At 37.0% G+C, this 25,170-nt stretch overlaps 1 protein-coding gene across 9 annotated transcripts in view; it reads left to right on the forward strand.

Moving 5' to 3' along the window:
• Positions 1 to 4,436: 4,436 nt before the first annotated feature.
• Positions 4,437 to 25,170, forward strand: part of ZMYND8 (zinc finger, MYND-type containing 8) — a 61,377-nt gene continuing 40,643 nt past the window's right edge. For 8 of the 9 annotated variants that reach the window (XR_774493.1, XR_774496.1, XR_774495.1 and 5 more), the window contains exons 1-2: positions 4,437 to 4,547; positions 14,391 to 14,461. Coding sequence is in view for 5 of the 9 variants with exons in the window: in XM_010569681.1 (XP_010567983.1) it covers positions 4,534 to 4,547; positions 14,391 to 14,461 (85 nt within the window). In the remaining 4 variants the exon portion in view is untranslated. The remainder of the gene's footprint in view (positions 4,548 to 14,390; positions 14,462 to 25,170) is intronic. The other variant, XM_010569682.1, reaches the window with a different exon arrangement.

A 25,170-nucleotide genomic window follows, 5' to 3' on the forward strand; every position in this document is an offset into this window, starting at 1 on the left:
TATGAAATATGAAAAAAAATATATCTGTTAGGCTTTTAATATAGAGCATATAATTTAAATATATAATAATGAAAATTCTGTTTTATACAGGATATGCAACAGCCCAGCTCTCAGCTATTAAATTTTGGAGAGACTGGTTCAAACTGGGCATCAAAGGGATGAAATATATGGGCTTATGCCTTTGGATAACATAGGCTATAGCACCTCTTTTAAAAAGCTACAGCTGCTAAAGGAAAGGTCTCAAGGGTGCTTTTTTTTCCTTTTTTTTCCCCAGGTATTTTTGGCAGATGATTGAACAGGAATGGAGATTTCCTTTAGAAGGAAATGTACATGAGGCAGTTGCACAGCATACTAAAAATGGCTGTCAACAGAAACTTTCATAATGCACCAGATATTCAGTGTATATTACAAACAAAATCAGCTTTTTAATCTGCAAACAATGAGTGACCATTGTGATCCAGAACAAGTAACGTAAACAAAAAGTATTCAAAAATATTACCCAGGACAAATGCATGCATGCATCTGGCCACAAGGCCTTTTAAGCTTATGGGCAAATCAGCTACCTATTTGGCAAAAACATATTCTCCAGTAGTTTCTGATAATTTACAAAATTACCAACCTTCTTAGGCAGGTCACTAATTTTAGCATCCAGGCTACTTTTAAAAATTTGGGAACTGCCCTTATAGACATTTATTGGTGCCTTCTGTATCAGATGGCAGTCTTATCTTCTGGTCTTTAAGCAGTTACTGATGCTTTGGCAGATTCAGGGTAAAGGGGAGAAGGTGGAAAAACCTCTTAAAAGGAAAGACACTGAATTACAATGGTTCATGTTGTTATTCTAGAAATTAGGGTTGTCAGTCAATGACTTGGAAATCCAGGACCAAGCTACAAGCCCTTAATGCAACTTCTTTCCCCTTTTTTTGTTTGTTTGGGGGTTTGGGTTTTATTATTATTATCATCATCATCATTATCATTATCATCCTCCTCCTTGGAAAATATGACATTCCCCCTTTCCTTTTGTGTACCTGTTCAAAATGTTATTTTTAAAGCTCCATCTTTTGTCCATCACCTACTGTTTCCTCTCTGTCAGTGATGATTCATCCCCTATAGGGCTACATATCAACCCCCCTGTTTCTGTCAGACAGACAAATCTCTTCCTTACTGGTATTTTTTTAATTTTGAGGCTTTCAGTATATATTAAGTAGTATAGTCCCTTACAACACTGTGGGGCTTGATATGCATGCTTTCTGGAGATTCTGCACAGTGGGCAGAGTTCTTTGCAAAGAACTCTAAATATAGTCTGTTGCACTTCTAACACTGCTGTCTTTTAATTTCCTTTTGACTGAATTTGTGCTTTCCATCTTTCCTTTGGTTTCTCTCTTTAGCCTTTTTTTTTTCCCCTGCCTCACAGCTCTGTTTTCCCTTCAATATCTCCAAAGCACTGAAAAGGACAAACATTAGCTAATCTAATCTCCCCGCCCTGCTTCTGCTTTAACAAAGCTTTTAGCTTCCCCTGTCTCTCTTCTTTGTTTTCTTTACCGTTCTTTCCCTTCCCCCTCCAATAAATTCACCACTCCTATTTATAAGAATTGGTCAAGCTGCAGTAGGACATGCAATCATTGTGACTTAACAGACAAAATCTGAATTTTCCAGATGTACCTGTGTGTCGTTACATGAGACTTGTACCTCCTGTTGCAAAATATGTGTATGGACAAGGAAATAAGGAGAAAGATATTTCAAGCTTTCCCTTTCTGATTCCTGACAGAATTCTTTTGTCTATTTTAGCAGAGTAGCCTAGTGGCTGAACACAGATGCTGTATTCTGTCTGATATAGTTTCTAGGGTTTTGTTCTTGCTAGTGACTGAAGGTTTGTAAATTTTTCTATTGCATTTGGGCCACCATTTCCTTGAATCAAAAGGATAGGACCTTAGGCCTTTTCTAAGGCTGCTTCTGCTTCTGTCCATCTGCTGCATGCTGATCCTCTCTGATAGGTCCAAGTGTGTCAGTCTGGCAGTGTTCCCAGTCACCATCAGCATTACTGCATTCGCAGAGTCGGGTCTTGGTTTGCACAAAGCATTGACATATTCAGTGTATTTAGTTTTGCTCCCTTGCTGTACTTCATAGGGATTAGGATTTTTTTTTTTTTTAAATAGACTAATATTAGAGTAGAGCAGTCAATCAATGAGCATAAATGTTAATGGCTGACAATCCTCACGTTTACTGCTTAGAGGAATCAAAATTTGGATGTTTCTGTGTTGGGTGGTGATATCTCTGAGTGGCATAGGCCTTTAGGTATGCAATTAAAAAGAAACCTATATTGAATAGTTTGAACTGTTAAAACTGATGCAAGTATGCACTTGAATGTCATGCATTTCCAGGGTGTTCTTGCTGCCGTAGTGGGCTGTATGATTCCCTTTATAGCAGCACTCTCTCTAGTTTCTGCTACATTCCTAAAACAGAACAAACTGCCAGTGTAATCCACGAGCCTTCCTGCTCCCTGCCCTGAAAAACATTGCCAAAGCTAAAAAGGGAAAATGCTTCCAGCAGGGACTCCAGAATTACTTATGAGATGAGAATTTATACTCTGGGCTGTTAATCCGCTGTTGCAGCCTAACACGCAAGAACAGAAAAAATGTAAGCACAGTGATAGGATGGTTTGGCAGTTTTCCTGTGACAATGATACCTCAAGAAATAATCTGAATGCAGTATGGGACAATGCAGAGTAGGATTATTAATTTTACTGAGTTACATAGTTATGCGTCATGTCGGCTCTCAAGCAAAGAGGTTTGTGTGGTAAAGTAGTTATATCATGAAAGCTGCTGGTTGGAGCTAAGGGAGGGCATTAGTTTTATTTGTGGTGATTGCTTCTGAGACTGTTAGCACTCGAGTAAATGTAGAGCAAAATGCATATTCTGTTTGCAGCTGGCCTTGATTTATGGGAGAGGGTTTTCTATAATCTGTTTTGCACAATCCTAGATCTTGCATGCTGTATTACAAGAATGTTTATTTTGCTTCAGTTATTTTAGCTCATTATTTAATAATTATTGTTTTAATCTTAAACCTCTCCCTCTACAACTCCTTTTTTTTTAATAAATAATCCTTCGATAATATGCAATATCCTTCAGAATCGCCTTTTCATCTAATTTGTTGATGGCTATAGAATGATAATGTCGTGCTACCTAATACGGATGCAAAATCTTGAACAAAAATGTAAAAGCTTGTTGGGGCCTTTCTAAAGATTTGACCTTTAAAATCCTCATCTGGGGTTAAGACTTTCTTCCTTCCTGACATAGCGATAAATCCTCCCACTTTCACTGCATTAGGAAAGGGAACTGAATCACATTTTTGAATCAAATGCTTAGGAATTGGCCCAAGATCAAACTGGTTGCTTACATGCCGCTTTCTCATTTTGTTTCATTTGCAGAATTTTAGTGGAAGATAAGGGGTAAAGCAAAAACGTCTGAAAAGCTATGTTAATGTTTTTGTGAAAGCAGACAGATAACTTGCCACGTAGAGAAATCTACATCATTTTAGGGCCTGTATTGTAGCTTAAAAAGTACCAAGTCCTACAGGGTTAATAGACAGGAAACTGCAGCTGCAGCCGGCTAATACGGAAGTCAGATTTTTGTGTAACAGACAGCCTGAGCAGGCCGAAAGGTGGGGGCCGGGGGAGGGGGGGGGGGGAGAGGTCAGTATCTGGTGTGATACTGATATTTTTGGTTGTGCTCTGCAGCGTTTTTATAAACAGGGAGGGCATGCACTGAATGGCAGCAACCCTCTGTGATAATGCAATTTCAATTGTATGATGTTTTTTGTGGAAATGAGACATTAAGTTTTTTCCTATGTAAGGCTCGGCTTATCATAGCACCTAAAGAAATCACACTGTCGGTATTTGGTTGCTACGGTAGGTGTTAATATATTTAAATTCTGGAATAGGAGAATTCTCTCTGAATCTTCAGTTACTAATTTCAGTCCCTCCTGTGCATGCTCACTTTTGGTATGTTTTGCTCTCTTTCTGTGGCCTTGCTCTCTCCGTGCAACACGTTGCAGAACACCAGCAAAGTGAATTTAGCTTTTTGTTTATAAAGAGCAGCTTTTGTGACCCGGGTGAACTCTTCCTCCTTCAGGTTTAAAATAGCCAAATGCCTTCAGTAATGGCATGTTGAGATACATTTGCTCAGGCAGGCGGTTTGCGAACACTTCCCTCTGCTTGAAAATCTGTGTATTTTATACGGGGAGTGCACATTTGGGGTTTCTTTTCAAGTTTCTTTTGCTGAAACGGGCCTAGCTTAGCCTGTCTTCTCTATGCACAGGATGGCTCCTGCTTGCCAGAGCTGCACAAAGATAATCGCTCAGGAAGTGTTTCAGCCAATCCCCTGAAGCTTTACATTCAGATTTACCGAAGTAGCCAATCCGGGATTAGCTTTTATTAGGAAGACAGATCATCAAGCTGAAGTGCCAAGCCCTTTCTGCCTGAGTACTGAGAGCCTGTCCTCCATGTTTTATAAGTATTGACATAACACTGTGTTAACAATGCATCCACAGAGGTAAGCCTTACTTTTTACATTTTTTTTTCTCTAAGACCTATGAGTTGTGGGTTGAGAGTGTGATTCTCTGTGATTTGTTGTGCAAAACTCACACCACAGCACTTTATTAAGTTGGAACTGTTTAAATTTGCTTTCTTGGGTCACATGGTTAGTAGCCATTAGCCACAGCTTTATTTTGCAGACTGGCAAAACCTTGGCATACCTACTTCTTCACAGGAGGATGGTGTTTTTAGAGTTTATCAAGATCCTGGTATTCCAAAGAAGCTTTCTCTCTCTGAGCAGTTTGCCAGCACTATTGTCTGTTGTGTCACATGCCTGCTGAAGAGAAAATGGAAGCTAGGGAGCAGATGCATTTAACTGCCCTACAGGGAGTCAAGCAGGGATAATGGCAGACAGAAGAACAGGCAAGTTTACCTTTCTAAACAGTGAATGGAATAGCTAAGATAAGTTATCTCTGAGAAAATATGGGATTTTTAAAAACCTGGACATCAGCAAAAAGTGCTAATGGCAGATTGTAGATATTGGGCCTAGGTGGTGGTGTGCTGTTGCATCATGTTTTTTATGCAGCTTATCTTAATTTAAAATGATTATTGAACCTTTTTTCTTGCAGGAGTAATTAATACAACGTGTTTGTCTTTCTGAGGGACAATGTATGGTTAATATTTTGTTCCTTTAAAAGGGAGTTTTTATGCTGCAGATTTTGGAAATGGGTTGCTGCTCAATAAAATGCAGCAGTACATCTGTTTACAAATCTTATTCTTTATGGAAAATGTTTTTGAACTGTTAGCTTTCTCCTTTTACATAGTTCAAATAAATTAATGTACCTTATATCTATGCCTTTTTGTTTTACACTGTATCAGCCACAGTTCTGTGTTGTGGACTCCAGAGGATATAAAATCATGTGTGGTTCATGACAGTAGTACATGTTGTTCGTTCTTGGTTTTTTTCCTTTTTTTTTTTTTAAAAAAAACAAACAACTTTTGGTTTAATGCTACGTAATTATTTCAAGAAATTCCTTTTTGATCAATTCCCAAATCTGCCAGCCTGTTGTATCTTCTTAACTGGAAAAATGAGATGGGTGCTTGAACAGTTGGTAAGTAAGCAGCATGCTACTCTCTGAACATTTTTAATAGTTTTCCAAACATTTTGTTTTTACTGGGTCAGTTAGTCCAGCAGATGAAGTAATGTTAGTGGTTAGTCATATAAAAAATCAGATTTGCGTAGCATCCATTTTAAGGGACTTGTACATGTAAACTGTTACAATTTGAATGCACTATTTTTTTGATAATTTGTCTCTAAAGTTTGAAGCTTATACTTGCTTTTTACCTCAGGCCAGTGAAAAATATTCTACTTGTTGTTTGTTCATAGATCATTAATTACCATGTTTGTACGGTAAAGCACATTTTTGTTGTTCCTTAGGCTTTTGAGGTGTGATGAAAGTGCTAGTACTCAGCAATGAAGTGACCTTATGAAGTAAAGTAAATAATGCTTAATGAGCATATGTTTCTGATACTATACAAAGTATAATCTCAGACAAACTTGCTTGATTTATAACTAATTTAGAACATTTTGTGCCCTTTAGTAAGATTTTAATTGTAGCACTTACATGCTTTTTTTAACAAGCTGTTTTTCAGTGATCACTAGTATTGTTACAAAAGCAGAAGGATGCTCTTTTGTGCTTTTAGTATAATTTTTGCACTTGCTTTAACAGTCCACACACATTAATGACTTTAGGAAAGAACTTAGACCTGAGCTAGCTTTGCAAATAACTGCACTGAGGCACAGTTACATGCTAACTTTTGTAGAGGGTTGCCATGTATTTGATAACATTCTATAACAGCAATTTACCTCTGGTTACTTGTTTGCCAGTATGAGTATCTTTCTTTGAATATCTCACTTTGCTTAACAGCTTCCCCCCCCCCCCCCCCCAAGGATTAGATTGTAAGAATGTCTAGTTCAGTTTGCAACCTGAAACACTGCTGGGTTGTACCACTGAGTTTCATGTGAGAGCATTTTTGTATGCAATTTTAATGCATTTTTCAGCATACATAAAAGTGCTAACGCAGCTAAGAAGTTATTCTGGTTTCTGTTCTTCAGCTCCTAAAAACAGAAATTACATTTGGACGTAATTTTCCTAGCAGTAGTTTATACACATTAGCAGTTTACTTTCAGTCTTAAATAGTGCACAACATAATATTTGTTTAATATGAGGAAGCAGGAGTAAGTGATCTGCAATCAGAAAGCTTGTATTAAAATGGCTCCCACAGGTTTTGTTAAACTAGGATCTGTTTCAAATCTGCACCTCCAGACACACTGCTGACAGTGAGGCATATTTGTATAAGCTGCCCTTGTGCATGTAATGAAACATAGCATCGTGAGTCTGTTAAAGTTCACTATTTTTAATCATTCAAATGTAATTCTTTTATAGTTCACAAAAAATAAATGTCTGCATTGCAGCAAGATGTCTGAGGCAAGGTAGAGACAGCAGTGTTGTTTTACAGATCAGCCCAATCGCGCTGCTCCATGGAGTACTTGAGCCAATAGAAACAGAGAGTAGGTTAAAGATTGACAATTGCAGTGGCAAGACTGAGAAAGGCCTTCTGGAAATTTCTACCATCTTTGTTCCATCTAAGTAAAGCAAATTCAGCCAAGCTGAAGAATTTCATATATTTTTGGTGCTTTGTCAAGGTATGATGTTATCACTCACTTTCATAGATTGCATAATAAGAAGCACTCTGTGCCGTTTTTTCTACTGTTCAGGACAGATGGAATGTGGGGTTTTGTTTAAGTGATAGACGTGGGGAAGAAGCATGTATTCTTTCTACCCAAGATTTTACAGGACTGGATCTTGTTAATATCACAATTAGACAGGACATGTATGAAGCAATGTAGCTGAGGTTTATTCAGCTTGTAGCAAATGGCCATTATTCTAATGTAAATAGCAGTTAATCGTATAATTGCACTTTAAGATTTCTGGCTACTAAAGAGTAATTGGAATTGCCCAGGATGAATATGATTAGCCATTATTATTTAGTGCCAACATCCAGTTACTTTTGTAATTAGCTGGGCAAAGAATGCAGTGGGGGAAAAACAAAGGAGTGATCTGGATTATAAATTATGTTGAAAACAGTAGCTTTTTAAAAGCTACATGCCTTTTTCATTCTTTGCAGGCAAACTGTTTTAGTTGGAAGCTAAATAGTGCTAGGGAAAAACTGAGTGATTTCTTTAAACAAATGACACTACTTAACATACTGAGAATGAAAAAAATGCAGAGTATAAACCACGCCAAACGTGATGTTTCCCCCCTCACATCAGGCAGGAGTACTGAAATGTAGGGGAAAACCTACATTGCTTCTAAGGAAGCATGTAATAAAAAGAACTTCATGCTCAAAAATCATAAATAGGAAGATTACGTTACAAATTTAGCCCTTTATATCAGTATCCACAAACTTCGATTGGCTTGTCTTCCTGAGCTGTCTTCCGTTTTGTGAGATCACTTTTGCTTGGGGTTTTTTGTTTGGTTTTGGGGGGGTTTTTTTTTTGCTTTGTTTTCAAGTGTATTGGCCATGTAGATCCAGTAGCTGAAAAGTGATAGGTCATGGTCAGTCTTCTGTAGGAATGGTGCCACTAGAGCATAATTGGTTAAAGGGTGATAAATCTCAGTAAAAGCGCTCTTCTTCTTTGTCTGGAATTCAGGGTATTAATTTGAATATCCCAAATATCTTGGAAGTTGAACATAATCTTTTCCCATGTAGAATGTAGCAGACAACAGTTTTCAAGTTTTGTTACTTGTGGATCCCAAATATTTTTCCCATGGGCACGTGAATCCCATTATAGTGAATTTAAACCTGTTGGACTAGGTTTGATTTACTTAGTTATTGTCTGCAAACCCCTTAGTAGTAGTACCCTGGCTTTGAGGAATCTGCAAACCAGAGACTGAAAACCATCATAGTAGGCCATCAAGCTTGGCCCTTTAAATTGTGTTTTAAAAGTATTTAAAATATATTTATTAATAAACATGTCTTGTATTCATGAGTTAAAGTCTAATTTAGAAATAGCTACATAGGAACTGAGTTTTATTTATTTGATAGCAGTTGTCTGTCATTCTTATGTTAACCCTTTATTACCAATTGTCATAGCATCTGTGTTTCATACTGTGAGATTAAAACCATGCTGTAGCAGGATGTTAACATCCCTAATTTAACCAGTATAAACCTTTACTTTCAAACATGATTGTTCTCAAAGTATGTTTTTAGCATCTGAAATCTATAGCTATTCTGGTTGCCTTGCTTGGGCCTCAGCTCTGTAGTTTATAGTCTTAAAGAAGACAGTATGACACGAAGGATCGCCCTCCCTACCCTGATTTTCTCTTTTGTGGAGCTATTTTGAAAGCATACTGAATAAGAATAAGGTTTTAAAAAGAACCTAAATGTTCTTTAAATTAAATATGTATATATTTACTTTGCTTGTTATCAGAGGTAACTAGCTTAAACATTGCTGTATGTAGATATCTGAACAAGCATTTTGTGTATGTTAATTCCTTAATACATATTGAGCATTTTGCAGGGAGTTCTGCAAAAGGAAACATAAAATATGAGGTGCTCAAACTGGAGAGTGAATCTAAAATTGAGTGATTTCCTTAGTAACCTGTGACTTCACAGAACCCCCTATCTTGTGCCTTTTTAGTTAAACATTTGTATGTCAGGTGTTCTTTTATCATACTTTACCATTTATGATATTTAGATGCTTCGAATATAGCACTGCTGTTTAAACAGGAGATACTGTTATTGAATAAACTGCTACCATTTTAGCTACAGTACAGGAATGAGGCAGTGCAGTGCTGTCAGACGCCATTTTAAGAATCCTGCATAAATAGCATAGCTACCGATGAGTAAGAGACTGTTATAGGTGAGTGCTTATACAAAGCTGCTATTTATTCAGCAATGGCATGCAAATATTTTTTTCAAATTTTTATTGAATGCAGTTTTTTGAAATCATTATTTAGAATTGCTACTCACAGATGTGATATAGGAGAGACAGGAGTTATCTTAAGGATGAAATTCAGTTTTAGTGCTTATAGTCTTAAATCAGGTTTTTTTGTTTTGTTTTCTATTAATTAAAAGGAAAAATGAATTCCATAAATGTATAGTTCTTGATTTTAAATTAATGTGTTTATTCCCTAATGTAGATCTGGATTGTGTATGTGGGCATTAGCTGTTTTGAGTGGTTTTCCATATCTGTCAGTTTTTCTTGGTTAAATGTCAAGGTGCAGTAGTTCATCTGCAACTTTTAATTGCTCTTTGTAGTTAATGTAGGTTAGAGGAACTTTAAATATTTTTGTATATGTACATTTTTTCAGGTAAGTACTACTACTAGTACAGGAATGATTTTCCTAAACAGAAAAGTCAGTATTTTATTTACTGGTCTGAAATTTGAAAAACTGAATTTCATATAAAAAAACTCCACCCTCTCTTCAGTTTGACAGAGAACATATTTAAAAATCAGGCAGCTAAGTTCTTTTTGCATTTTTACCTAAGTATCAATAAACCTTGTATGTTTGCAATCCTTATTTTTTTTTCTTTCTGTCCCCAACTATCCCCAAAGGAATAACTTTCATCCCTTCTCCCCTTATTCAGACATGTTAAAACAATTTGTATGAAACAAATTGGTTTAACATTTTAGAAAACAGTTTCTTCTTCTTTTTTTTTTTTTTTTTTTTTTTTTTTTTTGTAAGTTTGGTCAATATGAGTAGGGAAGTTTAAATGATTAATTGGTGTTCTAGTCAATTGACAGTGAAACTAGCAAAGCTTAAATTTCAGTTGTGTTCTTAAAATATGTTCCTCTGTTCATTCTTCTCAATGAGGAAACAAGAGTAGCTTTCAGAATGACATAAGGTATTTATTGTATTCATTCAGGTACCTAACTGAGTATATACCAGTATCATTTCTGATCCGCAACCTCAGAGCATCACATTTGTAGTACACATGCATGATAGTAATGCATGCTATCTGAAATAACAGCTCTAAGCCCTGCAAAAATGAATTCTCAAAATAAAACTCTCTAGAATAGTCTACTTGATCACACAGTTATTGTTTCCATAGAACTAGACGCTTGTTTATTTTGCTGCTGGTTTTAATTTTCTTTTTATTTTGTTGTGGGTAATAGTAAGGTACCTATCATTAAGAACCTGTTTTTCTTGAATTATTTAATTTAAAATCCTTTGCTAATGCAATTTCTGTGTTTGGAAGTCTGTGCTTCATAAAGCATTTTCAGACTATTGCTTATGTTGATGGAAGGTACAAAGGTGAAAAGATCTGTCAGCTTTAGAAAAGTTACTGTAAACTTGCTGTGAATTGCTAGCATGTGTTTACAAACTTGAGTCTTAAAGATTACCACTACAGTCATCACGGCCACCATTCAAACAATGTCATGTTGTACAAATCGTAATACATTACAGCAAATAAAACAATGGGAGATGCTTCTGAAGAGCTGTGAATTTTAAGTATCTTTTATAGCTGTGTCTAATACACTTATTTAACTGTTCCCCCCCAACATTTTGATTTTTTTCAGAACAATCTCAGTGATTTTCTTACATACTTAAATGTTTGTGCCCTTAAAAGATTGAACGAGATTAATTATAGTAGCGAATATGGAAATGCAATCTGTTCCTCTAAGGCTCAGTTTTCATAGTATAGTAGATAATTGCTGAATTTTGTTTTAGTTTTGGGTGATACACAGTGTGCATATGTGTGTATAGGATATATACACCTCCATTGCTAAGAAAATTGAACCTTTGTTTCAAGTGGTGAATGCATTTTTTACTGTTCATTTACACTTCAAATCTTTGGGAAAGCTGTCTTCAGGCATCTTTTATGTGATGTATCAGAGATGTGTCAAGTCAAGATACTTTGTTCATCTTGGAACTGCTTATGAAGAATGTTTTTCTTGTCTCTATAGATCTATTGAAAGAACACTCAAAAAGGTGATGGAGCAAACTGGCTGAATTTCCTAAATTAAGCTCATTAGAATGGGAGAGACAGATTTAGAGCTGAAGAAACCTCATGCTGAAACCAGTATGTAGGAATCCTTCCCTGTAACACCCCTGCAGTGCTAGATTTTGGCCCACAGGTGCAGAGCATCTTCAGTCAGCTCTCTTAACTTCCCCTGCTACTTGGGTCAGGGATGTAGGAACAGTTCCTGCTACTGTGTTGCTGTACTGGTGTGTCACACCCATTTCTCAGCCAGGATTCATGCACAACTCTGTGTTTTTTAATAGTGATTTGTAGCAACTACTGTATCTTTCTTGTTGTATCATGTCCCCTGAGGTTGTGCTTTGAACAAAATACACCTGATAGATTTGGATGAGTCTGGAATGTTATGGTAGCTTTACTGTAACTTAAACGTGAACTGCTGTTTAAAGGATATTACCTCCTTCCCTCCTTCCCCACATGTGTTACACTCCCATTTCCTCTTTTTTTTGCACATCCAGCTGCACAGGGAGCTAGATCACAGAACTGATTCAGTTGATATGAACATGATTTCTGGAACATCAAGTTAGGGATTGGGGAAACCATGCCTTTTAGTAACAACCTGTGTAAAATGATCTCAGGACTTCAACCTGAGTCTCGTAAGGACTTGTATGTCCTAGTCTGTGGCTGAAACTGGATCTATATTTTAAAACTAGGTAACACGTATGACCAAATTACTTCACTCTTGACAGAATTAGTGTGTATTATTACATATTTACATGTGTGCATTATTAATCATATATACATGATGTTTTAAAAATATGGGTTTTGTTACAGTTTGGTGATATTGAAATAGGATTTTATAAGGGGGGAGGGGAAGAAAAAAACAATGCAACATTGGAAGAGAACAATGAACCCATCCCATGAGCCCATCCCTTCCCATTGCTTAGGAAAGAGAATGGGCAGAGACAAGTGGTGCATGAAATGTTTTGGTGTCTGCAACACACTGCCAGCTCCTCTTTGCTGGAGGCCCTCAGGTGTAACAAATGTGCAGTATAATTGATCTGTCCATGCATAGTAAACGGGTGAGCATTGTAGTACGGTCAACTATGTTATGCATTTAATCTGCCCGTGCAAAATAAATCTGAAAAGGGTTGTGCTACGGTCAACTGTGCTACACATTTACCGTAAGTCTGGTCACATGGATGCCTTTCCTTGCTACTGAAATTAACAGTGTAGTCTACGAGCTGGGAGATTGGATGCTGGCAGAATAGGACTTCTCTTAAGTGTTTTATGACTTTAAAGAGCTTAATCTGTAAATTATTGCTATATACAAATGACAAGTAAAGCAAATGATTTTTGGAGTTCATGGATCTTCTCAGCTATGGGTCTTCCATACACTGAGCTCAGTTAATCTGTATTTAAAATTTTGCTGACATAACTGTCCTGTTCAGAAGTGTGAAAGGAATTGCAACCCAACCCCCTGGTAGCTGATAGTTGATTAAAGTAGTTTTGGCAAATACCAGACTAAAAAGTCTTTCTGCTGGTAAGGCTTACTTTGTTTATGAAGCTGTTTTAACCAGTAACAAAACTCCTGCTAATATAAACTGTTTGTCAAGCTGAAGTTTCTCTGATATAAATGTAACCAAGTCTTCAGTATTGTTTCCGAGCTCTGATTAGCTTCTCAGGCAGATTTAACCACAGTGGCTAAAGCAAAGACCTCTAGCTGTCCTCTTGGCTTCTCTGGTAGAAATAGCTGTCTCTAGAGCTGGGATGGCTGAATGAACTCTCAGTCCACTCCATAGCAGCAGTAGTTCACAGTCTGCTACCATATCAATGTAAACTGGTGTCAGCAACAACTTACATTAACAGACTAGACAGTAAATTTTCACTACAGAAGAAAAGATCGACATCCCACTTGGCTGTTGTCCTCTGGTGGTTTTAATAGACAACTGTGATACCTGCTTCAGGCACCATAACCTCATTTGTCTATCATTTTGAATTTAGGCTTGCTTCAACATCATATGTTTTCTTTTATCTTTCATCTACGATAGATCTCCAGAACTGGTGTGTAACTCAATATTCATTATAGTTCTTTTTTCCTCTCCCTTCCACCTTCCTTGCCCAAACTGACTTAACTAGCCATATTCATTGAGTTATTTTCTTGAATGGCATCACTATAAGAAAGTAGAATATCAGCAAGTCAGATATAGTTTGTCATCTACTTAATCATTTAATCCTGCCTGGAGTAAATTAAAACTGTCTATGTAAGACTGAATACTAGTAACAACTCTGTTCTGTTTACTCTTTATTATAGTTAATGATTGGTGGAATTGTATTGCCAGTAAATTATAATTATTCAGTTTGCTGTTATATAGTCTAGTTTCAAAATCCTTGAAATTATTTATTTAATAGTTTTTAAAATTGCATTTTACCGTCTAATTTTGCAAGCTGTCCTGTGTTGCTAAATACGTTACTTCAGCTAATTTGTTCACTGATGCTGGTGAGTGTTTAAATGTTAGCAGGCATCTGTCCACACAGTTTATAGAGGCCTTAGATTAGGAGCTACAGGGAACAGAATTCCTCTTTGTCTGTGACATACAATTTATACATACAGTGACATAATCTTTGATACATGTTACAAGACTGTCATTAGTATGAAAATGTTACCTTTTTAATTGGTAACATGCAGCATACATGTGTACCTGGATTGTTTCTCTACATGTTTTGGTCAATGCACTCTGGCAAACAGAAGACCTTTCATTTCATCAGAAATTTTAATATAGTTGTATTTGACAGTGTTATGTTGAACTTCTATACATGAAGTTACACATGGGAATAATACAATTCTAATTCACCTTTTTGAATCCTGCAGCTTGGCTGAAGAGGAAATAAAGGCAGAGCAGGAGGTGGTGGAGGGGATGGATATCTCCACTCGATCCAAAGGTAAGAAGGAATATTTCATCTGTGTTCTACAACATATTTGTAAACCAGGATAGTGAAACTGTGTAATCTACCATGAAGCTACTCTTGAGTGAAGACTCAAGACTCATTGTATTTTTTACAAGGGCTATTGTATGTTAGAGAGTGTTTTAATTTTTGCTTGGTTTCATTATATGTCAAACCTCACCCCCACACACTCCATTGTTATTTTTTGCGTTATGAATAACTACCTCGGGTTTAATTATGAAAAAACATCAGCCTCTTGTATCATCTTGCTTATCATGGCTTACTTTAAAGTATTTTTAGATTTGCAGTGTAGGATAAAATAGTAGTAGTAGTAATAATAAGGTAATATTTCCTACAGTAACAAATCGTAATTTTCATAAGAATAAAGAAGAACAGTAACATTTCTATTTTCATAAAAACTGGTTCCCTGAGCAGTATGTATTTCATGGACGTTTACATATCCATTCCTGATATGAGTTAAACTTGGTGGTGGAATTGCAGGTGACTGAAAATTTCTGTCGTCCTTGTTTCTGGAGTATTCCCTATGAATGAGTTACTACAGGCAAATGATGTTATCTCTCAGTATAAAGAAAGCCAGATACGTAACCGTCTATATCAGTGTACATATTCCAACTGTTATTTGGAGTGGGGGGACAGAAATGCCCTTCAGTCAGAATACTTGCATGTAATTGTTTACTCCAGTTCATTGTAATTGACTGCCAGCTGTCTGTCCATCTCTTTTTGTAATTGCAGCTGACTTTGCATCTCAGTTTACTTGAAAGCCATTTCTGTAAAAGGACAGCAATGGGTACTACCATCCTTTTTAAATTCTGGCACATACCCACTTACTCTTCACATTTCTACTACAGGAGTCATAAGTCTAGTTAAGTCTGAATGTGCAGGTGTAATTGTCTTGAAAGCATGGCACAGATCATCTGCATTCCTTTGTTTTTTAATGAGGTAGCTTGGGTAGATAACATGGTTATAAATTTGCATTTAGGTCTTATTTGTACTAACAGACAGTAAATTTCTTGTTTCAGTTCTCATGGTGTGGTTAGATGAAGTAGTACATATGATCTCACAGCTCAGAAGAGATTTACTTGCTCCTTTTACTCCTTTTCCCTGTCCTTTTTCTCCCTTCTCTGCTTCTGATCTTGCATGTCAGTCTCCATCACTGGACTGCTTTCAATGTTTACTTATCTCTGTATTTCAGTTTTCTAAGCCAGCAGAAAGTAAAGTATTTTTTGTTGCTTTAATGATTGCTGCTGAGTGGGATAAGCTCCCAGCTTTGTACTCCCACTGCTTACATCCTTTGTGGTGCTGGTCAGATCCCAGCCACTTGAACTTTCTAACCAACTTAAAAACTGAAACATTTTTCTGCTGATTGAGTTACCAGTTTGTTTGTGAAAGAGTTTGGTGAGTATGAGAACTCGATATAAGACACAGTGGGGGTTATTAGATACACCTTCATTTCTCCTTAGAAAGAGTTTGGCACACATATTAATACTAATAAGAATTTCACATGCATCAAGTGAGGTAAACTGTTACATATGTCACTCTGACATAATCAATGTATGTAGCGTTCGCTACATATCAAGGTGCCACGATTAGACCACTGGTCGACCCGGACCAGGGAAAGAGACAGATAACACGCACAGTGTGAGCACCAACTTCCGCCTTTTATTGCGCAGTTAATTCCTTTTATACTAACAAGGGTAGGCGGGATTACAGACACATCATAAGGCTGCAACTAACCCTCTGTCTTTCCGTGACATCGCGAGATCTTCCGAACGCCAAACCCTACAAATGTCTAAAAGTAATTTATGAGTCTGATACCTATTTATGTAGATGTCTGCATTTTAGTTCTGTTGCTTTACTCAGCCCAGAAACAGGTGTATGGTCCATAAAAAAAGTTGCAATTCCCTTACATTAGTTCTAGTGCTGGTCTGACCTCAAGGTGTACTGTTTCAATGAATTAAGCCCGCAGGAAAGTTTTAACTTTTTTTTGTAGGGTTAAGATGAAGTTTCCCAGGACAGTGAGCTGATTTAATACCTTGTGGTTATTGAAAGGGTCAGTCTTCAATCTCCCAACCATCTCAGCCACGTGATCTTGCAGCTCCCCTTGCTTTGTGGGTTTTGGTCAATTCAGAGGAAGTTAACCTGGCAGAAAAAGACGTTTTTATACTGAGTGAATTTACTGTTGATACAACTCCTTGAACCAGCTCATAGGCAAGCTCTGGTAGTGATTGAAAGGAGAGTGGTTTGGAAGATAAAGACAGGATCATCACAGTGCTAGTTTAGATTGGCCTAAGCTGTCATTGCGTGGAAGTCAGTGACTGGTTTGTACACAGTAGGACTCTTAGTGTTTTAAACACCAGTGAGAGTGATCTGAATGGCTTTTGTACATCACCATAGTAAAGATAAAACTTAAGAGAGGTTGAATTAATTGAATAACAATAGAATTGATATTTAACTAGATACTGATTTGCTTTAATTGGTTTGTTAAATTTGACATGTATGTTGACAAAACCCATGCCATCACCATTCTAAGGGCAAGAATAACAACCACCCACCCCAAGCCCCTACAGGTATATATTTTTTTCAGTGAAGAAGTTATGTGGTTTGTAAAGAAATCTTGAGACTTGCCTGTAAGCCATCTTGCTTTGTTGTATTCCCAACCTAATCTATGAATTAGTGGTAGAACTTTGTACTAGTTGAATATGTAGTTTTGCATAGAACGTAAACCGGTCATAAATATCATCTGCCAAGAGCTGGCCATATTATAGTCCTGCTAAAATGAATGTTTCTGGAATTCTGTTATTTGGATTGAGACAAGTTTCTCTGTTAGTTGTGTAGTGTTTCTGCAGCAGAGAAGTCACAAACTGGAGTTTTAAAACGGTTATACTCTTGTGTAGGGCAGAAAAAGTGCAGCAAGGTTCTGAACTGGTAGGATAGTGGCAACAATGTTTCCTCTTGTAACATTAATCTTGTTCAGAATTTTGCTTTGTGTGTTTTAGAAAGGATGTAGATGAGGAAGCTGACCCTATATAGACAAACCCTTAAGGGAAGCATACAGCTGTTCTTGGTTTATTTGGGTTTTTTGATGGTCTGAGAAGCCTGTGCAGGAGATCAGTCAATGATATTGTATAACTTCACACTTGTCCTGGAGAAGCTGATATGCTGCAAGTTTGTAACCTGGCTTGCTCTGCTACAGTTTGTACAGCTCCTGTGAGGCCATGTTTAAAGAAAGTTGTAGGAAAATAAATTACATTGCATTAAAACCAATTAGCCTGATGGAGACCTCTTCATGAACATTCATTCTTGTTTTCACATAAGCAGTTTAATTTTAATTGTTATAAATCAATTCCAGTTCAGTTTAAGCTAAGCTGAAACATGCATTGTTTAGTCTGTTACAAGGGTGTTAACATAGCCTTTGAATAGCTTGGTTTAAGTAAGGTGGTGGTTTCAAAGCAGCCTAAGCTGGTCAGACTGCTCGCTGTAGCAGTTTTATCCACTTCCTTCCATACCTAAGCTGGCAGGAAACTAACTGAACCATAAAACATGAATAGATTTCTACTAGCTTAGTGTGCTGAAATGGCTTGGTAGCCTGCCAGAACTGGTGTAAGAGAGAGGGCACGAATATACCAGTTGGGTACAGGAAGTATAGAGCTTTGTTAGCAAGCATTTAGATAGGGTTAGGCTGTAATGAAGCTAGAGCTTAAAACCATAGCTGACACTTCTTTCTTATGCTTTATAATGTGATATGTAAGAGTGAGTCTATAGCTGTGGTCAGAGCTATGCAGCCCTACACGCTCATCTTCAGCTGCATTTTTCTATCCTTCTCCTCAGGCTGGCACTGATGCTTATGCTGTTGCATAGTAAACTATATCAAGCAGCTGATGTAGCAGAAAATTGATCATTTTTTGTAGTATTAGTTTTTGCCTAGATAATGAACTGATTAATCCTACTATTACACACAAGTGCCTGTCTGTAAAAAGTTGTGGGGACAGGCCTCTGGTGAGGTGGGAAAGGGGAGTAGAGTTACTGTAGCAGTTATAATTTAGATCTGCTTATAAGCTGTGCTTGTGCAGCTTTAGTAAAGGTTTTATAATACACCATTCTCTTGATCATAACAAGAAGGCATAAGGCATCTGAGAACTGGAAATGGGAAATGACAGCTTAAAGAGAATACAAAAACATGAGAGAGTCCAAAAACATAAAATAGAGTCAACAGAGGATTGCTGTTTAGCAAAGGAGAAAGGCCATGGATTAGATTATTATAATATTTTGTCCTCTGCATATGATACATTAACATGTCTGACACAAACATCTTGTTATATTTCTGTTCCAGCCCTATGGCCTACTTCTTAACCTTGTTTATTAAATATTTCAAGATGGGGCTTGCAAGGCTTTCTGGAGAATTTTCTGAGTATTTCCAGGTTGTGGTTCCAGAGGAGCATAACGAACTTATTTGTTTAGTGCAGTTCTGTCTTCACTTGTGCTTGTTCTCTTTGGACAGCAGTGAACTCTCCACTGGGCTTTTTTATCCTATTAACCTGGAAGAATTTATTTATTTATTTATTTTAATTCTCAGGTTAGTTTTCTGCTAGTTTATCTCACTTACCTGCCAACAGTAGTTAGCTGTGGTGGTGGATGGACTTCCATGTATGTTTCAGCTGGTACTGTAACCATTGACTGTTGAGTGACTAGTCAAAAGGAGCTCTTTAACTCTCTTCTTCCCATCATCAGTCATATATCTCTTATATTGCCTTTACATCTATGCTGGCTCTTAGCCAGCCCTCTTCTGAGTCAGTTAAGGTCTTGGGTATAGAATTAGTTTTCTACCTGCTTATCTCCCTGAACCAGATTATTAGGGAGTTGGACAGATGTCATTGCTAGGAGCAGACTTGCTCCCATCAGTGACAGCTCTTAGCTTGTCATAAAATAATATACTGAGACACTACTGCTTAATGGTGAGAACTCTGACTTTTACAGCTTTTGCATAGCTGCAGGTTTGTGTTGAAGGCTTTGGCCTTAGGGGCTTCTCTCAGTGGTAACAGGTTCAGTTATTATGAATATAAATGCAAAATGACTAGTAAAATGGGATTTCCAGAATACATTATATATTTTGTAACAGTATCATAATAGTATATTGTGTATCAACTTTCATTGCAGTGATACCAAGTATTTAATCACAGAGATGAGATTCTCACTCCGATGTGAAACCTGATTTGAGAATCCTCCACTGAATAGTAGTGCAGCCCGAGGCTTTTATCTCTAGTGCAGAGCCCTTGTTACTTAGTAATCAACAGGAGGTCTTCAGGACTGCCTTCGGGCAGCAAGTCCCCCTACAGCCAGGCTCTAGTTTATAATCAGCTTACACATTGCAAGTTGTTGGGAAGTGTTTCTTTTTCTCTATCTTCCAAAGTCCTACAATGAAGAAACAAGCAACACTGTCTTTTTGTACTTCTGTAAAATTGTAATGTAGTAGGAGTTCATCAGGATTTACACAACCATGGCTAACCTTTGTTATTTATTACATTAAGCAACTGGATTGGATTAAATGCATCAGTTGAAGTTTCTGGAATGTAAACAGGGCTTTAGTGGTTGATTGCAACTGCATCATATTTCAAAATTCTGTCATAAGATTAAAATGCCTCAGAGTTGAGTATAAGTTCTAACAGATTTATCCATGATTTTGTTAAGTGTTTTGAAGATAATTAAGCTTGCTATAGTACTATAGGTATTGGATTTGAAAAATCTTAAATCTATTAGCATCCATTCAGGGTAATAAATATAATTGGGAGACTTCACAGTTCTCGAATCAATATAAATTATTAATTGAAGCCTGTTCTATCAAATCAGACTGTAATGATGCTGACAATGGAGTTACTGTTGCTCCTTTTTCTCTCAGAATTCTTCATTGATTTCCCTCAACACCATTTAAAGTAAATGCATTTAGAGCTTTTGAGGAGGAGGAAAGAAGAGAGAAGTGACAGCCTAGGTGGAAGTCAGTTTTCTGTTTTTGTTCTTGTTCCTTCTAAAGGCATAGTTACAAATTTCTGTGGGGTAGTGGCAGCTTAAGCAGTCTTCAGTCACCTTTGTATCTTGTACCTTCTCTCACGCTGCCTTCTTTCTTAAGCTAGCCTAGCTGTTTCTTACAGCCATAAAATGGATTCTTTATGAAACTGCTTTCATGAAATTTTTGTTCTTTTGTTCTGTTACATTTAATCTAATTTAATTCCTTGATATGGTTCACCAAATGTTGGCAGAACTTTTTGTGTCATAATAAAAGGGATAGCATGGGATTGGGAATTAATGTTAACAGAAGCAGCCTTGGGCTGGCTCGGTTTAAGTGACACTTCTGCCAAGTGTCTAACTTGCATAGAACAATTCACTAGGTTTCTAATTGGAAACCTTATTCAGAATTTTGCATATTGGCCCACTTACATTGAGATATCAAAAACCTACTTACATCACAGAAAACTTATTGGTGTAACTAAGTCTCAGTGTACTGATATCTAATACTGTTCCTGGAAGACTAAAATAATGCTTTCACTGAAAAAATACATTGCTGTTTCCGGCTCCTGGAAAACCAAAATGACTGCTAATTTTACCATCTTTATCACAACTCACGTTGAAAAGGTTGTTTTTCTGTTTTGTTGGGGTTTTTTTACTGTTTAAACAAACATGCTTCTGACTTCCCCTCTTCTCAATTTCTGAAAATGTCCAGAACAGAAGAGTTTTGTTCTACAAGCAGTAGATATAGCCACTCTATTACAGCTCATTTTTCGTAGAACATGTATTTAAAATATAAGAAAATTAGGTACAGAACTTGAATAATTAATACTCTTATGAAAGTATAGTAAACTTGATGTAGTTAAGATAAAGATAATTTTTTTGATTGTCTGAGCTTTATTTTGAAATGCAGAACTTTTCTTCCCTTCCACACCAGCTCAAAAGAAAGGGTAATTCTTTGCTTACAGTAAAAAGCTTTTATACTGCAGTTTCCATACTTATTGCGAAAGCTTTTGTTTTGTTTGCCTAACCTTTTTGCAAGGTTGAATTTGAAAATCATGATGTATAGTAAGACTGATTTACTCAGGCTTTTCTTAATTGGCTTGCTACCCATTGCACTGAGGATGCAACACTAAGGCAATATATGCTGATCTAAGTCAGACCTGCCATGCATGCTCCTTTGTCAGCCACATTTCCACTCTTTTTCTTTATACTGGCGCTGTCAACTTTGGGACTTGTTGGTATGCCAATCAGCTGAAATGAATTTTTGAAGTTTTTGTTTGTTTTGGCCATATCGGTTATTTAAATCATCTTGCTTCCTGGGTGAACAAATAAAAGTGCTAGAGAAAGGAAAAGGGAAGAGAGTGTATCTGTGGAAGGGTACTGTGAAGCCTTAACTTAGATCTGCGTAACTTGCTGTGGATTTCAGCTCTCATTAGGGCCTTACTGGTAGAGAAACTAATGCAAGTGTAATAGATGCTTAGAAATACATATGTAGACACTATTTCATTTTGGTTTTAGTCTGGAATTCCTTTGCATTTAATTTAAGCAAGTTTTTAAATTAAAAATAAAAAAGGTATATGGAAAGGAGGGTATAAGGGGATGTAAGATGTCACTGCAATAAGTCTTTGGTACTAAGCAGTTTATGCTGTGTTCTTACAGTAAGGCATGTTGATGTTACTTGTTTTCAGGAAGAATTACATCTGGGTATCATGGGAAAAGCAAGGAAAACATTTAACTTTTACACATTTTCTGAGTTGGCACCTGCTTCCGTTGAGAAAAATGAGACTTCTCAATTAGTTGTCAGGGATCATTGCTATTGAATGCTCACAGTACAGCACTTGGCAATGTGTAGAACATAGAAGGTATGGTTGTGGTCTATGCCCCATATGCTGCAGCAAGACAAGATCCCTGATATACAATAACATACTTTTGTTTGGTTGGTTTTTATAGTTTTTTCTAAGCTAAACATAGTAAGTCACGATCATAGTTTATCTGCTTAAAAACTGTATTACCATCACATAAAATTGACTTCTAAAATAGTAATAAAGTATGACATTAAGTTGCTTTAGGTTTTAAGTATGCTTTTTTAGTCTGTCTCCTGGGAGCAGTAGTTACTCATCCTTTAGTCGCATGATGGAATACTGAAAGAAAGATTTTAAACTTTAGGTGAAGCTCAGGTTAGCGTGTTGTTCCCCAATGGATGGTTTGCGAGAGCACTCATAGGTGCTTATGTCAACCTTGGCAACATAACAGAGCAATTAATAATAACCTAGTGATGTAAAAACTGGTAACTTTTAATGAGAATTTTAAAAGTTACTTCAGGTGTCTGTGTTTTCATTTGCACTGGAAACACAGTTTTGACATAATGCTAAGAAAGCAAAATCACACACTTAAAAATCAAGAAATAAGTGGAGTAAGGTTGCTTGACAAGTTAATTCATTAGTACGATTGGTTTATCAATGAAATGTTCATTTATTAATGTACTGTAATGCCCTTCATTTAGTACACAGAGTGTTTCATTTCTTATTAACCTTCTGAGTGCTGAGTAACTGCAAGTGATCTCAGTCTTTTCACTTAGAAAGGGTGGGTGCACAAATTGATGCCTATCTGAAAAGTTTGATTCAGGTTGACTTGCTCAGTATATGATAGGAGTTTTGTAGAAGAAGCAGGGAGATTGCAGGGGTATGTGCTAACTGGTGACAAACTGGCATGGTGAGATGCTCTCCAAAATGAGACCATTCTTGCTCATTAAACACCTTTTTAAAATTACTTGCTTGACATAGAAGAGTTCACACAAATTCTTGCTGTTCCTTTTTGGAGCAGAAACTTGAATCCACCTCCTAAGTAACTGTTCTAGTCACCAAGTTCTTGCATAGTTTAAATTTGGTCTTTTTTGTTCTTTCTTTTTAGATTTGTTTCACTTTGTTCAAGTAATACATACTAGGTTAAACTACATTGGGGAAGTGATCCAGGTTAAAAATTAGCTTTCCTCCTGACTGGTTATTTTATCAGGGATCAATTTCTTGATCCGGTTCACAGCTCAGCTACACAAACTCTGCTAACAAAGCTGGAAGAGCCAAGGAGGAAGAAGCAGCAGTGTGGGCTAAAAGGGGCACTGCTGTTGAAAGAAATTCACACAAAATGCAACTTGAGCATTTTTTATCTTAATTAGAATTAGAAACTATAACTCAATTTAAGTAGGTGCTACCATTCTTATTTTACGTGAACTGAATTAAAAGATTGCTCTATTATTAGGTCTCTCACAGATTCATAAGTTGACAACATATAGTGGTAGTTAAAGACGTTAGCCTATTCCACTAGCACAACTAAATCTGAAAGAAAATGCCTGTGCATTGCTGTTTTCCTGCTTATTCCTTAATTTTTCCATTTATGTCTTACATTGCCTCAAGAAAGTTTCTGTACATTTCAATAATTTGCAAGCTGAAAAAAAAAAGGTGTTTTTCAGGTCAGCTTTTGTATGTTGTCTGTGAGTCACCACTAGTTTATTTGAAAATCCCTAGTATGCTCAGGTGTGAACCACAGAAGAAAATTACACTAGTTTAAGTATTTTTTTGAAATCACTTCACCGAGCATATATGTCTGTGTGATCATTTGGTTTAATCGGTATTGAATCAGTACCTTTTCTGTTGAAGTATAGTTTGGATTTGGCTGTGACTGAATTGTAATTCAGTTCTGGTTTAGATAAAAACAGTTTAACCCTTTTCCTGACCCTTAATCAGTTAGTTTAGGAAAAAACAACATTTAAAAGTGAGAAGCATCACATTATGGGGGCAGGCCACTGATGAGGAACTTTACAGCTGATTTTCTTTTTTCATACTTAGAGCCAAGGCACAATGTGCAGTGTCATGGGCACCTTCTTTGTAATCCTCACAATCTGAGGCTGAAGAGCTGAAAGGAAACTGGTGTGCTCCACTGGTGGCAGCTTTGTGCCTGGGAGTAAGAAACGGAAGCCAAAGGACAGAAAACTATACTCTCCTATTACTCCCCTTGTTTAAGCTGTGTCTGCATGTGTACAGTCTGGAAATAAAAGTCTAAGTCTCTTCAGTGAGTTACGGTGAGGGCTTTATTTGCTGGAGACAAACTCGGGCTCAGAGGTCCTTGCGAGTACTTTGAGGAAGTTGTTTGCGGTAGAGAGGGACAATTCTGCAGATCTCTCTGCATTGGGAAAACAAGGATTAAGGCATGGTCAGCACTTCACAGTAAGAGTAGTTTATTTATGACTGCCTTTAGGTATATATGGAAAGTCTCTGTTGAGAACTGCAAATTATAATAAAGAAACAAAGTGTTATATTGTGCTTGCTGTTCTGAGCCATGTGATGATGGAAAGATGAGAAAATACATGATGTGATGGTGGTTTTGCTGATCACTCTGAAAGCAAAGAGTTCCCATGCTGAATAAGCTCCATTCTACTTCAGTGGAAAAAAAACCCCATAGAATTCAGAGCTTGTTTTGGTTTTAGGTTTGGTTGCTTTGGTGAAGTTGTGGGGTTTGGTTTAGCTGACACTTGATGCTGCAGTGTTCCTTCCAGGGTGGCTGTACTGGCTCAGCTCTCTTGGGATGTATGAAGTGTATGCCAGCCAAAGGAGTTCTTCTGCCACCTTCTGTGCATAATTAGCTAAACTGAAAACAAACCCCTAGTCTTCTGTCAGCATGGTTGTACCTGT

The sequence above is a fragment of the Haliaeetus leucocephalus genome, unplaced genomic scaffold (genome assembly GCF_000737465.1).
Source record: "Haliaeetus leucocephalus isolate CR32 unplaced genomic scaffold, Haliaeetus_leucocephalus-4.0 Scaffold273, whole genome shotgun sequence".
Lineage (NCBI taxonomy): Eukaryota > Metazoa > Chordata > Aves > Accipitriformes > Accipitridae > Haliaeetus > Haliaeetus leucocephalus.